Source organism: Calliphora vicina, chromosome 4 (genome assembly GCF_958450345.1).
Source record: "Calliphora vicina chromosome 4, idCalVici1.1, whole genome shotgun sequence".
Classification (NCBI taxonomy): Eukaryota; Metazoa; Arthropoda; class Insecta; order Diptera; family Calliphoridae; genus Calliphora; species Calliphora vicina.
Genome location: NC_088783.1, coordinates 59,652,386 through 59,677,040, shown reverse-complemented (window position 1 = coordinate 59,677,040; position 24,655 = coordinate 59,652,386). Strand labels below are relative to the sequence as shown.

Below are 24,655 nucleotides of genomic sequence, written 5' to 3'. Positions count from 1 at the left end.
TAACTTAAAGAGAAAGCTTTTTTTTTTGCTAACCAAACTAGAAATTAAAATTGGGAATTAATTTTTTCACGAGAAAAATAAGTTTTCAGTTTAATAAATTACTGAAAACACAGAAAATTCTATAAAAATCTTACGGCTATATGCATAAAAAAACCTTATTGTAGATTTAAAACACAATTTTGTTAAAGAACACTTTAGCTTTAAAAATCATTTATAAAAGTATTGTATTCATAAACGTTTGTTAAAGGCACAATAACTAATGTACTGATTTTTGTCTAAGCTGGCAATGCTTCTCATTTATTTCCTTTTTTTGTTGTTAGTGTTGCTTTCAATTAGGATAAAATATTCGTTAATTTTCTTTTTTTCATTGATTGTTTTTAGTAATAATACATTTTTGAAGATAACAACTTATTTTTAGATAAAAAATGTATATCTGATTCAAGTAAATTTATATTAAGCTAAAATGTATTAATGTACAAACTTTTTTATATACAGCCCAATTATGAATAAAAAATTCCGCGGGAGTTTGTTCCCCGGGAGTATTTTCCCATTGAATTTGAATAGGAAAAATGAGAAAAGGGAAAAAACTCCCGCGGAATTTTTATTCATAATTGGGCTGATAGTTTATTTCAATTATTATTAAAAGTATTCGAATGACGAATAGTCTGTGATAAAATAAACATCACTGTTTTATAATTTGTTTTATTAATTTATTTTTATTGACATTTTGTTAAATTTTAACAAAAGTTAATGAATTTCTATGTGGAAACACATAGTTTTAACTCCGGAGTGGGTATATTAGATTGTGTGAACCTTCTTCCACAATGTTTACACATTTTATTACTATATAGCGTTGCAGGTTAAAAGTAAATGACAAAAATGCCAAACAAACTAACTTGTGAACCTCATGTTATTCACTGCCGGAGGAATATCAAACAAAATCATATACTATTAAAATGGAACTTATTCGCCAGCGGAGTGGAAATTGTGTTTAGCAATTGCACTAATATCGTATATTAATCCAAATTTATCTTTAAAATCCTCTTTTTTATGATAAAAAGTAAAAATAATTCCTTAAAGTAGGTTTATAGTAGGGTCGAACCTACTTAAAAATTTGTACATTTAAAAATTGTTTATCAAAGGTATTTTAAGCTATCAATCGTTTATGAATACAACTTTATGAAAATTTTCCTATAATTGGTTTATAAACCTTTTTTAAATTTTTATGCATATGGCTGTTAATCTTCATATTGAAAATTCCGAACTGGGAAAGCTTTTATTTTTTAAAAAACATAAAATTGGTATGGTTATTCATTCCTTTTAATAATAAAAATTCCCAAATACTTTATTAAAAATCTCCCCAAGCGATTTTAAATTTAAAATTCGGAATAAACATTAAATTTTTCTTATTAAAAAGTTTTTTCATTTAAAAAAGTGTTCACCAAAAAAGCTTTCAGGAATCGGCTGAAAATGTTTAGATTTAAAAACCTTTTTTTCTAGAGCTTTTGAAATTTTTCTTATTAGAAAACTTCTTTTCATCTCCATAGGTCCAAAATGGCGTATCAATCCTTGTAACGGTAATTGGCTATTTGAGTCGGTGATCAAGGATAAGACTGAAAGGGTGCTGAAATCAACGGCACTTCTTAAAACAGGTGTTTTAAGGACAACGCCTACCAAGCCGCTATTTACCATGCTAAGTTGGTTGCTAGTTGACCTTTTGGCGAAACGCATAGTAACATGCACCGCGATAAGACTTAACATTATTGGCATATGGAATAATCGGGAGAAGAATATTAGACATCATTCCTATCTCCGCTGATAATGTTGATTACTGTATTCCAAAGCCCATGTTCGAACGGAAATTTGGTTCCTTTATATCTGAGGTTCCTTGATTCCTTTATTTAGAATAATTCTGAATAATGGTTGACAAAACGTACGTATGGACAATTTTTCGCAGTTTCCGGGTCAATATTTTTATGTCGTTGATGCCCGAGGGAATGTTGTAGAAAAGTTTAGGGCCCAAAAGTAGAAAATTTGCCGAAAAAGTTCTTGGCATGGCAAGCAATATGCAGTTGTGGCAAAAGAAGCCAAACATTTATTACAAAGGGCTCTATAAATACCGAAATTTACATCAAGGAATGTTTACAAAAGAGGATGCTTCCATTCATAAGACTTCTTAATGTGTCCACTTATTTTTTGCCTGATTTGGGCATGCTGTCACTATGGTAAGCAAGGTCTTGAGTGGTACAAGAACAATAATGTGGTATTTGTACCAAGACAGTCATGAAGAGATATTGGGATCGTGTTAATAGAGAATTGAAGAGCACAAAATAAAGGTGTCCAAAAGTGTGGTAAATTTTAAACGGAGATGCTACCTGTTCGAACAAAGTGACAGAAAGCTCAATAAAAACCTTAATGGAAGGGTTTCCGAAAAAGGTTTATAAATTCATAACTATTGATTAGAACTATAAAAATTTATTTTTTGTAAATTGTAATAAAAATTTCAATCAAAAAATCTAAACTGTAAGTTAACATTTTTGCGATCTCAGTCCTTATATGGAGGAAATAACATTTTGTGCATTATTTTACAAACATTTGTTCAGGATCTTAGAGATTTCGTAAAAATTAATTATAATACAAAAAACGAACCCAAAAAAACAACAACAAAACATCCAACATCAACCAGAAGAGATGGTCAAACTTTTTTAATGGACATTGTCGGCTTGGAATAGATGATGTTAATTGGACTTCATTATAATGGACTACATGTAGAGGTTGTCACAATGACGATGAAGAAGATACGAAGGCGGACCAATATGTCCGTGACTTTTAGAATGAAACACAGTTTTTTTTATTTTTCAACATTGTCTCCTTCGAGCTCTATACACTTTGTCCAATGTTTCTCCAATTTTGTTATCTATTCTAAAAATTAAGATTTGTCGAGGTCTTCGAAATAGGCATTTTCTTTTGAGATGATTTTATGGGTGGAGTCAAATATCTTTTCGCCGAGCCATTTCATCAGGTTTGGAAACAAGAAAGATAGTCATTTCGTAGCTTAATTCATGGATTTTTGCATTGGAAACGTCACATGTGTGCAACCGTTTGGATCATACAAAATTGAATCCACTGAACCATGTGAGATGTCTATGGCCTCCACAATCTCTCGCACTTTCAATCGGCCAACACTTTGTCGAGATTTTTTTCAATTGCTCTGGGGCCCACAATGTTCGGAATCTTCCATACTTGTACGGCCAAAACGAAATTCAGGAACCCACTTTTTTATCATTGAAATTGATAGTGCAGAGTTCTCATAATATTTACTAGGGTATTCATTCGACTAATGATCGTTCGATTAATCGAATAATTTCTTACGAATAATTATTCGAACAATTTAAAAATGGCCATTTTCGAATTACGAATAATTCGAACAATTGTATGTAGAATAATCGAATAAAACGAATAAATGTTCGTATAAATTTAAATTTATTAAATTGCTTAAAATTTTTCATAATTTCAAATTTAAAACAGTAATAATGACTCACAAAAATTTTATTGTTTCTGAAATTCGACAAATAACTAAAGACAAAGGGACTTTCGATCACTATAGATGAGTATTCCGATAGCTCCTTCTACAAATACATATATAAATATTACTGCAAGAAGTTACAATTCTAAAAACAAATCTTTCAAAATTTTTAACTTAGGACTTGAACCAATGAAGATAAAGTGTACGGAATAAAATATTTGTTATTTAGCTGGCGAAATATTAGAAGAATCGCAATTAATGATCAAAATTTTAAATAAGATTAAAGTGGAGTTGAATGTGATTTTGAAACGGTCGTCGAAAGTGTTATTGAGGATGACATTTATAATGATTACATTGAAATAGATGAAGACCATGATCTTAAAATATATGTGTTGCTAAATATTTAATAAATCGAATGATAAACACAAATATTGCAAATTAACGCTTTGTTGCAAGAAAAGCATGGAGTTCGTTATACATGATTTTGAACATCGTTGAAGATCTTTGTCTAACATGGTAATAAACTTTTTGCGTATTTGTAAATGCGTCAAATATGCACTGCCTGACTTCAAATTAGCCACGTTCACTGACAATGATATCAAACTTTGGACAGATTCCATTTATTGTGTAATTCCCCAATGATTCGGCAACGTTGATAGAGCTTGATGTATAATACAATTTGTTATAAATAATTTAGAAATAGTGAATAATTAATTTACTAAAGAATTAGTTACTCAATTTAAAACCCGAATTAATGAACGACATAAAAGAGTTCTTAATACGTTTATATTGTATTTGAATTCAGGATCATATCCAACTAGCTTTAAAGCATAGCTCCAAAACGGAAACTAAAGGGTTTGCTAGTCAATTTTTTTGCAGATTGTTCGGGAGTTAATCTGATCAGAATATTTCTGTTGAAAATTGAATGATGAACTTTGTTTTCGAATGTTTTTTAACATTATCAATGCTTGAATTGTTAACTTTTTTTTTCTTTAACAATAAAATATTAAAAAACCGTCATCAAAACTTCATTCTTTACTTTTTTAAAAAAATTTTAATTATTCGAATAATTCGATTAATTTTAAACGTATGATCGAATTATTCGAACAAGTTAAAATCTCTTATTCGAATTATTCGTTTTATTCGAACAAGAGAAAAATCGAATAATTCGAATACCCTAGTTTGAGTGATGGTCTTTTTCCTCACAAAATAATGTCAAACCTAACCTAAGTATTTTTTTTACAAAAAATCAAATCGTTTTTCACTAAAAAGCTTAAAAAAATGACAAACAAAGCTTTTATGCAGAAACAAAAATTTTCACCAAAAAAAGATTTTTTCATTAAAAATGGGATTTTCATCAAAAAGAAGATTTATTTAAAAAATAAGTTTTTTTACAAAAAAGATTTTTTTTACACAAAAAAAAAATTTTCACCAAAAAGCTTTTTACAAAAAAAAATGTAAAATAATCTTTTTGCACAAAAACCCCATTTTTTACAAAAAAAAGCTTTAAAATTCGCCCGATTTCCAAATTTCCTTGTAAAACCTACAGTATTTAAATTTTTATATTTTTCTTAACTAAAAATTTAACATTAATTTTGTTTTAAATTTAATTTCTATGGTTTTCACAATGTTTTAAAATCTTACTGTTCTTTTATTTATTACACACAATAGTTTTTTTTTGTGTTTTTCATTCTTTCTTATTATTGGTGGGTATAATTATCTTGGATTTTTTATTATTTATATATTGAAATGTGTATGTATGAATGTTTTTCCAATTTTATTATATTGTAGTTAATTCAAATTCATTTAAATTTAAATATTTATTGTTATTATGTATTATATTTTAAGCATATTTTAATTTTTGATTTTTAAGCTTATAAAAACTAATTATATTTATTTTATAAGTTATAATTGATATGATGATTTTATTTTTATTTTTTTTAATACTATTAATTTTATATTTTTAAAAATTGTAAATTATTTTAAAAGGAATTTTTAATTTAATAAGATTTACATAAACGTAAAAGAAACTAAGTGAAATTTTAGAAAATTTAAATAAAAATGGTTAAAGCTCCTTTGCTCCTTTTAATTTCATTTTATAAGCCAAATGATTTAAATTTTTTAAAATTGTTAGCCTAAACTATAAAATAGGTAAAAAAAAATAAGAGAATTTCTTTTAAACTAAATTTTGTTTTTGTTTTAATTATCACAGATTTTGGGATTTTGTAGCCGATATTTAAAAATGCAAAAAAAATTACAAATAAAAAAAATGTTTTTGTTTAAAGCCAAATTTTTAGAAGACTTTTTTTTGTATCATTTATTTGAACATTATTATTTCAAGGAACATATATTTATTTGTTTTTGTATAAACATTTTAAGAAACAAATATGTTGATTAAAACTAAACAATAAAATCAGTCTGTTTAGAACAGTGATAATGACAAACGGTTATATTCGAAAAGAAAAAAGTTCACTAACCTTTTGAATGAATTCCTCAATTGCTAAATTTGTTACGCATTTTTTATTTGGTAACAACTCTACTTTTTAGACTTGTTTTTCCCAAATATAACATTTGTTTGTTTATCACTGATTTTAAAAATATGAAAAAAAAAGATTTCAATTATGTAAAAATTAAAAAAAAAAAAATATATTAAAACTAATGGCACACTAAAATGATAAAAGCCAGTTTAAGGAAAAATATAAAATTGATAAATGCTATTGCATATGTATGCATATACTTTCAAATTAGTAATAATAATAATAATACTTATGTTTAAAAAATATCTCCAACTTTAAAGTTGAAATTGCACAAAATTCTCTTCATACTAAATAATTATATAATTCTGTTAATACTTAAGTGGTTTTAAAAACCTTTGTTCGTAGTCATTATAATGATTATTTTAAATTGTGTGTTATAAAGGGTTTAAAACATTCATAATTATTGGGTTTTGTTTTTTTTTTAAATTTTAAAATATGTTCACATTTAATTAAAACTACTCTTCTAGAGAGTATTATCTGTTTAAGCTGTTTTATTTTATTGTTGTAACCAAGAATTTATTAGAGTAACTTACCACTACTAGAAAAGAAGAAATAAAATGTACTACGGCTATTATAATTATTGGAATGTGGTTACTTCCATGTTTCAAAATATGTATGCATGTGATGCTCAATAATTCATTCAAACATTTATGGCTTATTATGGTTAAACAATAGAATTTGTCCATTTATCATTTGTAAATATATTTGTGCAAAACATACTTACTTACCTGTAAGCTTTTAACTGTAAATTTAATTGCTTAAATTTTCAATACGATTTGTAGGCATACTGCCCAATAATGTAGCACCATTACCCACACCCATCATAGGGGCATTAGGTGTTATGGGATTACCAAGACCGACGACACCACCTACACCGCCATTGCCGCCTTGTAGATTAGATGTACCCTCACTTTCGCTTTTCCAAGAAGTCACTTGAATATGCGGTGGTGGTAGAGAATTGCGCAAATTTTGCACTATTTGTATGGTGTCCAAAAGAGCTGAAAGTTAAGGGTTGGTCAATTATTTGAAAGGTACATATTTATAATTGAAATTAATTTAATGAAAACTTTTGCATAAACAACTGGTGCACTTATTCAATTTACCACCTATAATTAGTTATACAAACTTTTTTTCTGTTTATCAAAGATTGATTAATATTTAAAAGCCGTTTCCCACGAAAAACAAAAATTCGCTAAAATTGTGCAAATTTCGATATATTAAAAAAATTCTCTTTAGGGGAAGATTTATTTTATTTCCCTTTTATTGAAATCTAATTTTTTATAGTATTTCCAAAGTCAAAGTAAAATTTGCAAAAATTTTAGAAATTTCCCTTTGGGGGAAATTTTATTTGAATCTAATATTAAATAAAAATTTGCTATAATTTTGGAATTTCCCTTTTGGGGGAAATAATATTGAAGCGAATTAATTAATTTTGAAAAACTATTTTCATTGATAAACAAAAAGTTCAATAAAATTTTAGAAATTTCCCTTGTTTTGAAAAATTTCCCTTTAGAGGAAATTTTATTAAAACTGAATTTTGGACAGATAAATTATTAATTAGCAAAATATTAGAATTTCCCTAAAATTAAAAAATTTCCCTTTATGTGAAATTTTATTTAAACAGATTTTTTAATTTTAAATTATTTTCAAACACGATGTCTAATAAATAAAAATTTGCTATAATTTTGGAAATTTTTTAATTTAATTAATTCATTTTTAAAAATTATTTTCAACGATAAACAAAAATTTGCAAACATTTTAGAAATTTTCCTTATATTGAAAAATTTGGGGGAAATTTTATTTAAAGAGAATTTTTTTAAAAATTTGCTATAATTTTGGAAATTTTTAGAGGAAATTTTATTGAAATTAAATTTAAACAGGATTTTTTAAGTTTAAGTTATTTTCATACACAATTTCTAATATTAAATAATAATTAGTTATAATTTTGGAAATTTCTATTATTTTGAAAAATTTCCCTTTTAGGGGAAATTATATTGAAACTGAATTTATGGCGAATTAAATAATTTTTAAAAACTATTTTCAATGATAAACAAAAAATTCAATTTCTCTGTTTTGAAAAATTTCCCTTTAGGGGATTCGAACACGTTTTTTGATTTTAAATTAAAATTTGCTATAATTTTGGAAATTTCTCTTATATTGAGAAATTTACCTTTAGGGGAAATTTTATTAAAACTGAGTTTATGGCGAATTAATTAACTTTTAGAAACCATTTTCAACGATAAACACAAATTTACTAAAATTTTAGAAATTTCCCTTGTATTTTCAAACACGTTTTTTGATTTTAAATACAAATTTGCTATAATTTTGGAAATTTCTCTTATATTCAGCCCAACTATGAATAAAAAATTCCCCGGGAGTTTTTTCCCATTGAATTTACATAGGAAAAATGGGAAAAGGGAGAAAACTCCCGGGAAAATGGGAAAATTTTAGTAAATTTTAGAAATTTTAGAAAATTAATAAATTTCCCTTTAGGGGAAACTTTATTTAAACAGGATTTTTAAGATTAATTTATTTTCAGACACGATTTCTAATATTAAATAAAAATTTGCTATAATTTTGGAAATTTCTCTTATATTAGGAAATTTCCCTTTAGGGGAAATTTTATTGAAACTGAGTTTATGGCGAATTAATTAACTTTTAAAAACCATTTTCAACGATAAAAAAAAATTTTAGAAATTTTCTTGTATCAATATATTGATAAATTTCTCTTTAGAGGAAATTTTATTTAAACAGGATTTTTTTTAAGTTTAATTTATTTTCAAACACGATTTCTAATATTAATATTTTTTTTAATCTTATGAAAACAACTTACTTTTTTGCAATGCTTCACTTTGCTTGCCATAAGGTTTACACATGGAAGGCCTTATGTAGGTTTTCATGCGTGCCATATTGCGCATTAGTTCCGCAAATACACGTATAATTTTATCTTGGCCTAATGGGAAATTGCCATTCGGATCTTGATTTGATGCCCAAGCACCATTATGCAAAGCCAACAGATCTTTATTCGATTCCAAAGATTCCAAGTTGGAGCTAAAAATTAAAAATAAATAAAGTAATATTAATATTTTAGTCTAAAATTATTTTAATCCTACAAAATAACAAAAATATTTCATATCAAATTATAAAAATATACCCAATTTTAAATTTTCATATATTTTTCAAATTTAAAATATAACTTTTGTTTAATTCAAGTAAAATTCTAGAAAGTGTAATTCAAGCCTTAAATTATAGACCAGTAAAAAGGAAACATAAATTCCAACCATCTTTTTTGTTTGAAAAATATTAAATTTTTTCAAGTTTAAAATATAATTGCATTCAAGTTAAGTCAAATTTTAACAAAATGTTCAAGTGCTTGAATTTTTAGAGCTTTGGTGCTTATTGGATATTTTTATAATTTTTGCAAAAATGTTTATAGAAATATTTTAAAGATACGTTTTTGTTTAAAACTTTCTATTTATCAACTTTCTTGCGTCAGAAAATAATTTTCAGTGCAATGTTTAAAACTCACCGTAAAATTTCCACGTTTTTCTGCACCATCAGTTCCACCGAATGAGCAGAAGTTGAGGGCGAACTATCATGCCGTCCAATGCTACTACCACTGCTGCCACTAGCACTATGAGCTGTTGGCGATTGTGGTGGTGGCGGTGGCAATGAATGATGCATGGTATGATGTGGCGGCGGTACAATAGGGACGCCCTGGCTAGGTGAAGGAGATGGCATGCCCAAAGCAGCAGCTGAAACAGCAGCAGCCGATTGGGCAGCTGAATTTTGTCCAGCCGCTGCAGCAGCGGCGGCAACAGCAGCCGCTTGTGATTGCATGAGACCTTGCATTTGCAAATTTGCAGCGGCTGCTGCCACAGCCATGGTGGTGGGATCAAAATGTTTGGGATCCAGTTGAGAGAGTACACGCTGTTTCTCCAAAGGTGAGAGAGTGCTGAATTTCTCCAGACTTTGCTGGGCTAAAGCACGATTCTGTTGCTGTTGAATAAGGGCCGACAGTTGTTGCTGTTGTTGTTGAGCGGCCGCTGCTGCAGCAGCTGCTGCCACGGCAGCTTGTTGTTGCTGCTGCTGATGGTGTTGCTGCTGTTGTTGTTGCTGCTGATGCTGTTGCTGTTGTTTAGCCGCAGCTGCAGCAGCGGCGGCGGCAGCAGCAGCACTTATTTGCGATAATTGCGATTGAATGCTGTTCTGCTGCTGTTTAGTCAAATGCTGCAATTGTGGTGGTACCTTTGAGTGAGAAGAGTGCGAAGATTTCGAAGACAAATCCACTTCTCCACCAACGCCACCGCCAGTGGAACTACTAGTAGCTGAACTGCTACTACCCGCTGAACTGGGACCACTAACAGTACTACCACCGCCAGAGCCGCTTGCAACATGTCCCCCACCCACATGTGGCGGTGGAGGTGGTGGTAAGTGTGGCAAATGTTGTAGAAAATCACTAGGATTGACACTGGGATATTGCTGATCCATAAATGGTAATGGTGAGATGCCAATATGATTTTTATAGTAACGACAAGCAGGACTTGGGCATGACTGCACCACTTCTATGATAAATTCCTTTTCCATGCCAAAGTTTTCTCGGCCAATGGTATACGATTCAATGACAGCTCTCACAGTGGCATCAACACTTAAGTGCAGACCATGTGGTCCCGACATATGCTTCAGCATTACCGCATTGGCAAAGTGTTCGAAGGGCAACACTATCTTGCCATTTTCACGCAGTATCAAGCGACCTTGAGTGTCCAACGTCATACGATTTGCTAGAACTCTATAAAAGAAAATATCAAAAAAATGCAACACAGAATAATAATACTTTTGAGCATGAACTTTAACAATTAAAATAAACTATAAAGTGTTTTAAAAATGTTTTAGCAATTGTTTATACATTAATCCAAGTTTTCATATAAAACTCACTGCAAATATGCTGCACTAGGCAGCATGGCATTATCTTTCAGATCGGTGAAACACTGCAGCAACTCAGCACTGGGATTCCAGCCCTTATTTTGTAAATACAACTGTAAAAGCATATACAGTTTTTCCGTCACATAACCAGCCCCTGAAATGCCAGCACTTGTACCAGCCATATCGCCGGAACCATGTGGACCGGCACCAGCGGGTGCAGACATGCCCACACCAGAAGGTCCAGCCCCCGAGCCACTGGAACCAGGTCCACCTTTGGATAAAGCCGCCTTCATGGTTTCCGATAAATCCAATTTATAATTGTCCGGATAGAAATTCTTAACGTGATCCTTTATTAGAACAACAACAATAATAAGTTAACATTTTTCCTTGCGCCATTATACATGTACAAACCCACCAAATTATTCATTTTCATTAAAAACTGCCTTGGGACGACTGGGCTGTGGCTGGCGGCGGCGGCGACGTTAGCGCCCGGTATTGGTGTCTCACCCCTACCTTTTGCTAACCAAGGACTATTAGATCTAGCAATTGTTACTTTTTTTCTTAATTCTCTGTAATTTTCATAAATTGTATGTTTTTAACGGTTTTCTTTGCACTTAAATGTCAACTTTTCACAATTTTTCACACTTTTAAATGCAGTTTTCTTGCTGCTTTTCTTATAAGAAAATTTTCACTTTTTTTCTGATGTCGTGACTTGAAAAATTTCTTGTAGATTCCTTAAAATACAGGATTTTTTTCTTCGTCTTCTTACTTTTTTTCGCTGCTTTTTGACTTGAGTCATTGTGAATGATTTTTTCGCGATTTTTTGTCTTTATTTAAGAAAGTTAAAAAGGGAGGGAAGATTTTTTGCAAATCAAACAAAAAATTGTTTACATTATGCAAGTGCTGCCAGATGGTGAAATGATGGTTAGGTGAAATGGCCTTGAAATTGTTGTGGGATTTTCTTTGTGGGGGAAAGAGTTTATGGGTTTAGTGGGTGGATGAGTTAATATAATGTAAAATGAACAGTTGTAAAAAACATATGATAGTTTTTTAATACTCCAACAAAGCAGGAGGATATAAATTATGAATCTGACATTTTTAATTACCTTTACCATGAGTTGTAAAGGAATTCATAATTGTAATTCAATTTGTATTTTCTAAAATATTATTTTGTAGGCGAATAAATTGTGTGTATAACTAAAAGCATATAATAAAATATATACTGGATCCTTATAGACAGCGGAGTCGATTAAGATATGTCCGTCCGTATGTTGGTTTAAATAGTATTTCCGAAAGCCACGAATACATATAAATTTTGATATTGAAAATCGGAAAAAAACGAAAAATAAAAATTATTTATCGTCAACGTCTACTTTGGAGTATGTGTTGCTTAATATTTACAAATACTTTTTGATATGTTTCGGATTATAAGTTTTGTGTTTAGAAAATACATATATAAAGTGGTTGACAATACAATGGAAACTTTTCAAACATTCAATTAATACTAACAAATTCTTAAGAAATGTTTATGTTTTAAGTATTTCGTCAATTATTTTAATATTTTAATAGCAAACTAGTAAATTTGAATTTATCTTAGAAATAAATAAACTGAAATTACGAAATAGTTAAGAAATCGTCACTCACCGTTATATTTTATAGGCCACTGAGAATATGCGTAGCAAATATTCCTGTAATAGAAATATTTGATGAACAAGAGAGAGACTTGTGTAACGGTCACATTTAGAAATATGACCGGAAACAATTTTAAAATTTTCGATGAAAATCATTAAGTTTTTATATAATTTTCCAGTGTTTTTCATACACAAATTTTAAAATTGTTTTCTGCTTCAGTGTCTGAATCAGGCACTAAAAATAAACTCAAATATTGCGAAATGGCCATTTTTAAGCTAATTCCTAAAATAAATCGATATCAGAAATTTAAATTAAATGAATTTGTTGCTTTATTCGAATAATGACTTTTGCCAGCACAAATACCAAAAAAAAAATATAATTAAATATGGTAGCACATATTTTGCCATAATCCACAATATGGCAACACGTTTTAAAAGAACAACAAACTTTGACAGCTGTTTATAACATTTTATTTAGAAACGCACGTGTAAAGGAATACGCAAAAGAAAATAAAGAAAAATACAAAAGTGCACAAGAATTTTAATAAATTAAGAAAAAAAAAACATAAAATTAAACAAAATGAAGGTAAAAATGATAAGTCGTAATCCGGATGATTTCGTGCGCGAAACTAAAAATGAGCACCACAAAAGTAAGTTACAATCAACATTGAATGTGGAAGAATTAATTCTACTACGCAGTCTATTTTTTCAGTGCCTCGCAATTATGATCCAGCATTGCATCCCATGGAAACAGCCCGAGAATATGTTAGAGCTTTAAATGCCACCAAATTGGAAAGAGTTTTTGCCAAACCCTTTGTGGGTAATTTAAGTGGCCATCGTGATGGTGTCTCCTGTTTTGGCAAGCATCCCAAAAGCTTAACAACCTTGGCGAGTGGCGCTTATGATGGTGAAGTACGCATATGGGATTTGGCAAATCGTGAAAGTGTACGTAGTTTTGTAGCCCATGAAGGTTTTGTGCGTGGCGTCTGTTATAATATCAGTGGCGACAGATTGTACTCGGTTGGCGATGATAAAACCATAAAGGTGTGGAATTCCCAAGCTCCGGATGTAGGAGATGAAGATGAACCTATAAATACCATATTGAGCAGATCTATGATTACTGGCATAACACATCATCGCAAGGAAGCCAAATTTGCTACGTGTGGAGAATACTGTTCGATTTGGGATGAAAATCGCAATGATCCCTTAAAAAATCTAAAATGGGGTGTAGATACTCTGCATCATGTGGCCTTTAATCCTGTTGAAACTTCGTTGTTGTCCTGCTGTGGTAGTGATCGTAGCATTATATTGTATGATGTAAGAGAAGCAAATCCCTTAAGAAAAATGGTACTCACCATGAAAAGTAATAAGCTGTCATGGAATCCTATGGAGGCTTTTAATTTCACAGTGGCTAATGAAGATTGCAAGTAAGTATTTTAATGCTTTTAAGCCCCATTATCACAATGTCTAGTTAAATATTAAACTAAAGTTAACTTTAATTTATGAAGTAACTAAACGTCGTGTAAATGCGGCTAAATATGTGTAAATGTTATATTATTTATCATTTATATTTTTCAGCCTTTATACTTTCGATACACGTCAATTGAAGAATCCCTTAAAGATTCATTTCGATCACGTTTCTGCGGTAACCGATGTTGATTATTCTCCCACCGGTAAGGAATTCGTATCGGGCAGTTACGACAAAACCGTGCGCATTTACCATACCCATCACAGTCACTCTCGTGAAATCTATCACACTAAACGTATGCAACATATCGTATGTGTTGCCTGGTCCCTGGACAATCGTTACGTTTTCACTGGCTCCGATGAAATGAACATACGCATGTGGAAGGCTAAGGCTTCGGAAAAGCTAGGTGCCATACGTCCCCGTGAACGTGTAGCCTTCAATTACCAGGAAGCTCTTAAACAGAAATATGCTGCCCATCCTCAAATTAAACGTATTGCTAGACATCGCCAAGTACCTAGAAGCATTATGAACAAACAAAAGAAAATGCGCGCTATCAAGGACAAGGAGTTGCGTAAAGAGGCTAATGTACGCAATCACTCGAAACCGGGTGCAGTGCCATTTGTGGGTGAAAGGAAAAAGGCCGTTTTAAAGGAGGAGGTTTAGTTCAATTTGAATATGGTTTTTTCTTTTCATTTCAATTTATTAGAGTTTGTAAGATTTGCTGTAAGTAATTAAAAATGTAAACAAAAAAAGAGATATGTTTTTTTTACATACAGCCCAATTATGAAAAAAATTCCCCGGGGGTTTTTCCCTTTTTTCATTTTTCCTATTCAAATTCTATGTCAAAAAAACGAAAAGGGAAAAAACTCTTGGTAATTTAATTGCTTAAACAGCTAACATTTTAAGTACCTATCTGGACTTTAGCCAGAATAAATTTCTTCAAAATTATTTTAATGTCAGATCTGAACCCTGTCTGGCAGATCATCTGCTACCTCATTACCCTGTATGTTATAGTGCAATGGTAGCCATTACAACCTGATTTGGCATAGTTCTAATAACGCTTCTAGAGTTCTTTTACAGTCCATTACTATGCTCGAATGTATTATGTGTCATTTCAAAGCCCTAAGTGCCGCCCAAGGCGAATTTATACAAGGTGGTGGCAGTTCTACAAAAACAACAACTGGTCTTAACAAATGTCAAAAAACAAAAATTAAACAAACATATACAGCCCAATTATGAATAAAAATTCCCCTGGAGTTTTTCCCCTTTTCTCATTTTTCCTATTCAAATTCAATGAGAAAAAACTCCCGGGGAACAAACTCCCGCGTAATTTTTTATTCATAATTGAGCTGATATTAAAACTTAATGTAGTGTAGATAATTGAATAGTGAGGGCATTACTTATGTAAAAAATAAATATGTTAATAAGATTAGAATATGTAGATATTTCAATATAAAAACTAGCTTTGACAACTGTTAGGACCAAAAAGCGAAAAAAAATTATCAGATGTTTGACTCCATCTTGTATAAATTCGCCTTGGTGCCGAATGACTACATAAATTGTCACTTAAGACTAGAGTTGGGTTCATGAACGAACAAGTTCAATTGAACAATTCAGTCATGTCAACAGTGTGAAGTTGTTCAGTCTTGTTATTTGTATACACTTGATTCGTTTGATATTTGTAGATGTTTTAAACTTATTGTATATTTTGAAAAACTTATTTAAAAATCCAGCCAAATTTGTTTCCAAAAGCAGTTGTCATCTGTTCGATTTGTGACGAGTGTCCTTATCAAGTCCGCGGTTTTGCAGACCGCTAAGATCTCTACCTGGAAGATGCTGCACGATTTGAATTTTATACCATTAGACAGATATATCGAACTACTATTGAATATCATCCATATTGTACAGTTCAATTAAATACAAATTAGCAATTAGGTATATGTGTAACAAAACTTTAGAGGCCTATATATATGTTATATATAGAAAAAGTTTTATTATATCCTTAAAATAATATTGGATTATCAGCCGTTCTAAGGCTCTAAATATGTACAGTTTTTTTAAAACCAAAAATTAAATTTTCTATTCAAAAATGTACCTGTTATTTATTACTACACCTAAATGCAACACTGTCTTAGTAAATTTATATTCTAAAATCTGGCAGCACAGCCAGAAAAAAACGCGATAAAAAATGTCGACAACGCCGATTAAATTTCATGGCGGTGTCGGCTTACTTCAGAAAAGGTGGCGGCGGCGACTTTTGACATTTATCGGCGGCTGGGTTCAGTCAGTACCAGGACTGGAACGACATTTTTGCTTGATTTCTTCAATCGTGCATGTTTTCATGAACTCAACAAGGGAGTCAGTAAAAAAACAGATAACTTTTTAATAAGTCTAAAAAAATAGTCAAATTGTCTATAATTTTATTTTGAATTTTTGTTGTAAAATTTTTTATAAATGTATAAAAAGGTCTGTTTTTCATAAAAAGCAGAAGTCGACTATTCAAAAATGTAAAGAAATCGATAAAGTCGAAATGTAGAATGGATACTTTTTGTTTCACATAGAACCCTACCACTGTGGATGCAATACAACATCTGGTAACATCGATATTTTGACACAGTGAACGCTTGACAGCATCTGGCAACATTGTTATTTTGACATTAAGGAAAAATAAAAACAAACAAAAACAGTGGACGCTTCAGTTTGAATTCAAAATTTTTTCTTTTATCAGCAAATACGAAAATTCAACTTTAAAATCTTCGATAATGCCCCGTGGAACGCTGGGAGAATCCGAGTCGGATGTGGGTGAACAATCAGAAAACAATTTTAGTTATCAAACGCGTAGTTCCATAATAAATAATCCTTACAATCGAGCCACTACAAGTAATGCATCATCTGTACAACGTACAACGAATAAACCGAGCATGTCTAGTAGCAATACTTTAAGAGGAGCTGCTCGCCGTAAAATGAGTGGGCGCCGAAGGGAAATGAAGCAGTTAAGGACAATTATTAATTTACAAAAGACTACCAGTAAGTTTAATAAATAAATTTCTATTCATATTAGAGTTGGGCATAGTCGTTCTTTTTTACTGATAATAACGAAAAGACAAAACCTTTATACCTACCTAAAAAATTAGACTGAATTGTTCAATTGGACTTGTTCATTCATGGATTGATCATTCTAATTCATATAGTAATGCGGAAACACTTTTTTTTTTGTATAGATCTGCTAATACCCCGAGCACCGTTTGCACGTGTGGTACGTGAAATTAGTATTGCCTGTAATCCCGATATAGTACGCTATACATTGACGGCAATGGAAGCTTTACAGGAGGCTACTGAGATGTTTTTAGTCCAATTACTTCAGGATTCTTATCTTTTGACCATGCATCGAAAATGTGTTACTTTGTCGAAGGCTGATCTGATGTTGATACGATCTTTAAAATTAAACTTTTAGTTTTATTTATTTTTTATACAAAATATTTTATACCTATGTTTGTTTATTGTAGCGCTAATTATTTTTAAGCATTTATTGATATGATCCACATATTTTAAACCTATAGAAACATATTATTCAAGAATATTTTTATAAATTTGTATAATTTACAAATCTTTACCTAAAATGAGTATTTTATGTAGAAAATATGTATTAAAACTTTTTATATAAAATTTTGTTTATGTTTCCAACGCAAAATAAAAGTATCACTAGTTTGAAGATACTATTTCTAAACATTTCTCTCGATTGTAGTTCCCTTTATTTATTGGCATACAGCCAACGGAATAGACTCTACAAGTTGGCCATTCAAAATCTTATAAAGTGCAAATATGCATATTTTTATAAAGGTTTATTTGTAAAACTACTAACTCAAGTGTATGTATGCAAGTAGAAATGTTACTGCATTGTTTTTAAAGAATACCAAAAGTTTTCTATTTCATGGAATTACATCATACATATTGTATGACATAAACTGTTTAAGTATTCGCATTTTGAAATGAAGAACTAAAAAACTAGCTGTGAAGTGATTGCTTCATTTTGGCAAATTTTGCAAAATTTTAACGTTTAGCATTCATTTTGTATAAAATAATATACAATTCCCATGAAGTACATAAAAAGTAAGTGAGAAATTAGAGCGATAATCCATCTCAAAACGAAAAAATTTCGGATTTATTTTTCAGATTTAAATGAAATTTACTACAAATCTATAGATATACAGGCCTGTCACACGTACTTTTCATTCCGATCGATTTCGTTTTAGGTTCTTCAGATTCCTTGTAATTTATTAATTCCAAAAATATTTAATAAATCTACATATATTTCTGATTTAAATTTTACAACATTTTTTATATTAAATCAAAAAGGAAGCTTTTACAGTACAGAAATTGATTAAAAATTTTAGAAAAACAAACAATTACAAAGAAATATCAATTCCACTTTGAAAACTGAAACTGGCTTCATTCAGAAAGAAATTTTCGTTTTAGTTTTCCTAAAGAAGCAAAATACGGAATTAATTCTACTTTCGATCGCAATGGAATTCTGTGACAGGCCTGATAAAAGAGTAACGTTACTTAGTAACTGACTGATTAAAAATCACCCAGCCCCCAAACGTCAAAAAATAGAGACAAGCTATTTTCGCTGTATGTTCCCCATTCCCTATTTATACCCACTAAGAAGGGATTTTTGGCAATTCAAAGGTTTAATGGGTAAAAATGGATAAAGTCGGTAACCTTATATCTTCTAAACTAATTTTCAATCACAAATCAGGCGAACAAATCATTCCGTGTGTGGCCAGCTTAACTGTGATTAGTTTGCCAAGATAGCGTCGAAGTAAAAATACCCAATTAATGGGTATTTTTAACTCAGCGTCGAATTAAGAAAATTGGGAAGGAACAGAATTATAAATAATATGGGTAGTGGCTTGGTTCAAGCCGTATATATTATGAAAGTAGACCGTTTTTGGAACAAAATGAGCTAATCGTGCTAAAAATGATTTTCTTCAAAATGGCCCAACAATTTATTATGGCTGATTTATTACGGAAAACAAAGGAGCCAATCGTGCTAAAAATCGTGTGATTGGTTCCTGAGAAAAATGGGTTCTTCCAAAATGGCCAAAAAAAAATAGTTGCTGATTTATTACGGGAAACGTAGGAAGTGGCTCGGTACAAGCCATATATATTATGAAAGAAGACAGTTTTTGGAACAAAAGGAGCCAATCGTGCTAAAAATCGTGTGATTGGTTCCTGAGAAAAATGGGTTCCTCCAAAATGGCCAAAAAAAAATAGTTGCTGATTTATTACGGGAAACGTGGGAAGTATTATGAAAGTAGAGTTTTTGGAACATAATGAAACAATCGTGCTAAAAATCGTGTGAGTCTTTCCATAGAAAAATGGCCAACAAAATCGTTGCTGATTTATTACGGGAAACGTGGGAAGTGGCTCGGTACAAGCCATACAATTTTAAACTTTTACTATCAAAAATAACCAAGTTGTAAACAAAATTCAAAACGAAGATCATCAAGTGCACGATTTTCTTAAACAAAATAACGTATACGTTTTGAGAAATTAATTAATAAATAGTATTTTACCTTACTTTAGGTAGCTTCCTAATCACCGTTATCGTCGTTGGAGTAAACGTCATACTCCTACGACAGTTTCGTACTGGATTAAAGAAACAGTTTGCATTTCATCTTTAATCTAGTTCGAAACAGTCCTAGGCATAAGACGTTTACGCCAACCACGATAAGAGTGAATATTTATTAATGAATTTGTTGCAATTGATTTGTTTTCTAGTTTTATTAGGTAACAAATTATGCTAATATATAAGCCTCTCCATTGAATTTTCACACACTCAGAACCATATATTCTTAATTTCATATTTCTAGGTTCATTATTCAAGAAAATTCAAAAAGTACCATTTGAAGAACAAAATTGAAACTATGGTTCAGTTCTCACATTTTTGTACCTAAGTATATATTTCTAATTTCACTCAGAAACATATCAGCTAACTCTTGTTCCAAATTAAACACTTAGATAATTTTTGTGTGTATGTGATTAAAAATAAAATAGTTTTTATTAATTCATATTTTTTTAAATATAACTAAAAATAAAAAAAGACATTAAAAATAAATAAAAAAGTAATATTAAAAAAATGGAAAAAAATATTATAAAATAAAAAAAGTTTTATTCAAAAAAAATAAATATTAAAAATATAAAAAAATAAAAGAGGTGGAGGAGGCGCAGAATACTGCCTCTTTCTCATGGTCTGAGGAAGTGGTGGTGCTGCATGTTGTTGTTGTGGTGGCAATATTTGTTGTTGCGATGCAACCTGCTCTTGTGGTGGAGGTGGTGCTTGTTGTTGTAGTACTGATTAGTTTGTTGTTTTAGTGCTGCTGTTTGTTGTTGTTTTGGTGGAGCTGTTTGTTGTTTTGGTGCTGATACTTGCTGTTTTGGTAGTACTGTATGTTGCTGTGCTGCTGAATGTTGTTGTGGTGGTACTCCTTGTTGCTGTGGTGCTTCTGATTGTTGTTGTGGTGGTACTCCATGTGTAGCATGTTGTGTTGGTTGTACATCTGTTCTATGTATCTTTTTTTTTAAATACAACTTTCTTTTGTTCCCACCCTTCCTTTTTTTTAAATTTGTATTTCGTACGACTGGAGATAGTTGCTCCATCGTGATCTTAAAAATAATGGGAATTATAATACTCTGAAAATAATAATTATTAATTAAATATAAACCTATTCTTATTTCAGTATACCTTACCATTTCAAACTTCTTTTATTTTTTCTGAAAATAAATATTAAGTTTTTATAATATTTTGTATAACTTCAAAATATTTAATCTAAGGTATTTTTTAAAATAAAGTACCAAAGTATAAATATTTTTTAAGTTACAATAAATTTGTACTTTTAAATAATAATTATTTAAGCTTAACCCAAATAATTTTTATTTAAAATACAAAATTAATTTGTAACATAAAATATTGAACATTACCACAGACAACATTACTTACCAAACTTCACTGCATTCATGTCGCATCAGAATTTTCCACAACCATACAAGAATTTACCGTTATTCCGGTGTTGGAAAACGTAAAAATAATTAATGTATGTTGGTACTACTGATTGCGATCGAAGTGAAAAAGTGATGGCAACTTTTAGGAAAATGACAGACTTTTGTTTCTACAATAATCCCCTGTCTATACCTGATAAATTTTTGTCATGATAAACTTCAAAATGATTGTCTAAATAAAAAATTATCAGGTATAGTCTCCATTTATTAGTATTATTGCTTCGTTATGATAAAATTGTTAGTGATTTTGCTTTTACCTAGCGTTTACACATGCAAGTAACAATTGCAAAAACTCAACACATTCATACTTTTGCACTAACACAATTGTGTAAATTGACACATGCATAGTGTTTGTGTTAGTGCAAACGTATAAACCCAGTTGGGCACGTTTTCAAGACATCCTCAATGATAGGTCCACGACAATGTATATTCGTCGACGACATATGAGGGACAGCCAGAACAAATCGTCAAAGACTTTTTCGAACAAATGTCGCGAAAATCGTGGACGACTAAAGGAGAGACAATGTCGTTCAGTTTGTCGTTTACATCATAACCATGAAATGTTCGGCTATAAGTTAATAGAAGACCACATTGACGATAATGTCGCTCAACGTTTCGTCAACATTCAAGACATTGTCGCTAATCTAGTCATCAATTGACTTTGATATAACATAAATCGTCAAAGACAATGTCGTCTACGACGATTTTTCCTACTGGGAATGTGTTCAATTACTTGCATGTGTAAACGCCAGGTTAGACAACTTTGTCTTGACAACAAATGCCATTTAATGTTATGATGGCAGGGGCTAACATAACATCGACTGTCCACACGATACAAATTTATGTGGGGAACAAATTGATGACTCGTCAACATAAATTTGTAATAATTACTATATACTACGTTTATACGCAAGACTTATTCGCAAATAAATATATTGCATTTAGAAAAATTTGCCGACTTTTACCTCCATTTTCTCAATATCTTGTTATCGTCTTTCGTAACGATAAACCTCCAATTAACATTTTTTTTGTATGAGAACTGTCAGTTTATCGTCACGATAAAAAAATAACCAGAGATTGATGACAGAACTGTCAGTATATCGTCACGATAAAAAAATAACCAGAGATTGAGAAAATGGGGGTTAGACTTTTTCTGTTTTTTAAAAAGTCGACTTTTCGACTTTTCCAATTAATGAAAAGTCGACTTTTCGTACTTTTGAATTTTTAGTTAAATCGATTTTTTTCGACTTTCCAAGCCACTTCCCACATGTCCCGTAATAAATCAGCAACGATTTTTTTTGGCCATTTTGGAGGAACCCACATTTTGTTCCAAAAACTGTTTTCCTTCTAATATATATGGCTTGTACCGAGCCACTTCCCACGTTTCCCGTAATAAATCAGCAACAATTTTTTTTTGGCCATTTTGGAGGAACCCATTTTTCTCAGGAACCAATCACACGTTTTCCGTAATAAATCAGCAACGATTTTTTTGGGCCATTTTGGAGAAAATCATTCTTCTCTGGAACCAATCACACGATTTTTAGCACGATTGTTTCATTTTGTTCCAAAAACGGTCTACTTTCATAATATATACGGCTTGAAACAAGCCACTACCCATATTATTTATAATTGTGTATTTTTACTTCCCGATTTTCTTAATTCGACGCTGAGTTTAAAATATCCATTAATTGGGTATTTTTACTTCCCGGTTTTTTAAATTCCCAAAATCGACGCTATCTCGTCGACGCTATCTTGGCTCACGTTTATATAAAAAATCGATTTTTGTTCTGAAATATTAGATATCACAGATTGAGCTCTTTTTCTTGATTAAACGCTTATTGGCCAAGTTATTAGCGAATTTACATTTTTTTTAATTTTTTTTTATAAAAAATCGATTTTTTGTCAAAAATATGAGTGATCACAGATCGAGCTCCTTTTCTTGATTAAACGTTTATTGACCAAGTTCTTAGCAAATTTAAATATTTTGAGTTTTTATATAAAAATATCGATTTTTGTTCAGAAATATGAATGATCACAGATCGAGCTCCTTTTCTTGATTAAACGATTATTGGCCAAGTTATTATCGAATTTAGATATTTTGAGTTTTTATATAAAAATTCGATTTTTTGTCAAAAATATGAATGATCACAGATCGAACTCTTTTTCTTGATTAAACGCTTATTGGCCAAGTTATTATCGAATTTAGATATTTTGAGTTTTTATATAAAAATTCGATTTTTTGTCAAAAATATGAGTGATCACAGATCGAGCTCCTTTTCGTGATTAAACGCTTATTGGCCAAGTTATTATCGAATTTAAATATTTTGAGTTTTTATATAAAAATTCGATTTTTTGTCAGAAATATGAGTGATCACAGATCGAGCTGCTTTTCTTGATTAAACGCTTATTGGCCAAGTTATTATCGAATTTAGATATTTTGAGTTTTTTTTTATAAAAAATCGATTTGTTGTCAAAAATATGAGTGATCACAGATCGAGCTCTTTTTCTTGATTAAACGCTTAATGGCCAAGTTATTATCGAATTTAGATATTTTGAGTTTTTTTTTATAAAAAATCAATTTTTTGTCAAAAATATAAGTGATCACAGATCGAGCTCCTTTTCTTGATTAAACGCTTATTGGCCAAGTTATTAGCGAATTTAGATATTTTGAGTTTTTATATAAAAAATCGATTTTTGGTCAGAAATATGAGTGATCACAGATCGAGCTCCTTTTCTTGATTAAACGCTTATTGGCCAAGTTATTAGCGAAATTAAATATTTTGAGTTTTTATATAAAATATCGATTTTTGTTCAGAAATATGAATGATCACTGATCGAGCTCCTTTTTTTGATTAAACACTTATTGGCCAAGTTATTAGCGAATTTAGACATTTTGAGTTTTTATATAAAAAATAGATTTTTTGTCAAAAATATAAGTGATCACAGATCGAGCTCTTTTTCTTGATTAAACGCTTATTGGCCAAGTTATTAGCGAATTTAGATAATTTGCGTTTTTATATAAAAAATCGATTTTTGTTCAGAAACTTGAGTGATTACAGATCGAGCTTTTTTTCTTGATTAAACGCTTAATGGCCAAGTTATTAGCGAATTTAGATATTTTGAGTTTTTATATAAAAAATAGATTTTTTGTCAAAAATATAAGTGATTACAGATCGAGTTCTTTTTCTTAATTAAACGCTTAATGGCCAAGTTATTAGCGAATTTAGATATTTTGAGTTTTTATATAAAAAGCCGATTTTTTGTCAAAAATATGAGTGATCACAGATCGAACTCCTTTTCTTGATTAAACGCTTATGGCCAAGTTACTAACGATTTTAGATATTTTGAGTTTTTATTAAAACATCGATTTTATGTCAAAAATATAAGTGATCACAGATAGAGCTCCTTTTCTTGATTAAACGCTTATTGGCCAAGTTATTAACGAATTTAGATATTTTGAGTTTTTATATAAAAAATCGATTTTTTGTCAAAAATATAATTGATCACA

At 30.4% G+C, this 24,655-nt stretch overlaps 3 protein-coding genes across 4 annotated transcripts; 2 read left to right on the top strand and 1 right to left on the bottom strand.

Annotated features, from left to right (window-relative positions):
• Nucleotides 1-6,614: 6,614 nt before the first annotated feature.
• Nucleotides 6,615-11,768, bottom strand: LOC135957405 (mediator of RNA polymerase II transcription subunit 12-like). 2 transcript variants are annotated; one of them, XM_065508145.1, is made up of 6 exons: nucleotides 11,402-11,768; nucleotides 10,999-11,333; nucleotides 9,593-10,852; nucleotides 8,897-9,114; nucleotides 6,792-7,061; nucleotides 6,615-6,717 (listed from the first exon to the last, which is right to left on the bottom strand). In XM_065508145.1, the coding sequence occupies exons 1-5, from the start codon at nucleotides 11,417-11,419 to the stop codon at nucleotides 6,814-6,816; spliced, it is 2,079 nt and encodes a 692-aa protein (XP_065364217.1). In that variant the 5' UTR covers nucleotides 11,420-11,768; the 3' UTR covers nucleotides 6,615-6,717; nucleotides 6,792-6,813. The 2 variants fall into 2 exon arrangements, with proteins under 2 accessions (XP_065364217.1, XP_065364216.1); XM_065508144.1 differs by having other exon boundaries at nucleotides 6,642-7,061.
• A 1,295-nt stretch (nucleotides 11,769-13,063) lies between these two features.
• On the top strand, nucleotides 13,064-14,839 carry LOC135957887 (DDB1- and CUL4-associated factor 13). Its single transcript, XM_065508718.1, has 3 exons — nucleotides 13,064-13,267; nucleotides 13,330-14,044; nucleotides 14,196-14,839. The coding sequence occupies exons 1-3, from the start codon at nucleotides 13,198-13,200 to the stop codon at nucleotides 14,746-14,748; spliced, it is 1,338 nt and encodes a 445-aa protein (XP_065364790.1). The 5' UTR covers nucleotides 13,064-13,197; the 3' UTR covers nucleotides 14,749-14,839.
• A 1,927-nt stretch (nucleotides 14,840-16,766) lies between these two features.
• On the top strand, nucleotides 16,767-17,797 carry LOC135958088 (uncharacterized). The gene is made up of 2 exons (XM_065508953.1): nucleotides 16,767-17,112; nucleotides 17,307-17,797. Exons 1-2 carry the CDS (start codon nucleotides 16,848-16,850, stop codon nucleotides 17,537-17,539), a joined length of 498 nt encoding a protein of 165 aa, XP_065365025.1. The 5' UTR covers nucleotides 16,767-16,847; the 3' UTR covers nucleotides 17,540-17,797.
• Nucleotides 17,798-24,655: the final 6,858 nt, after the last annotated feature.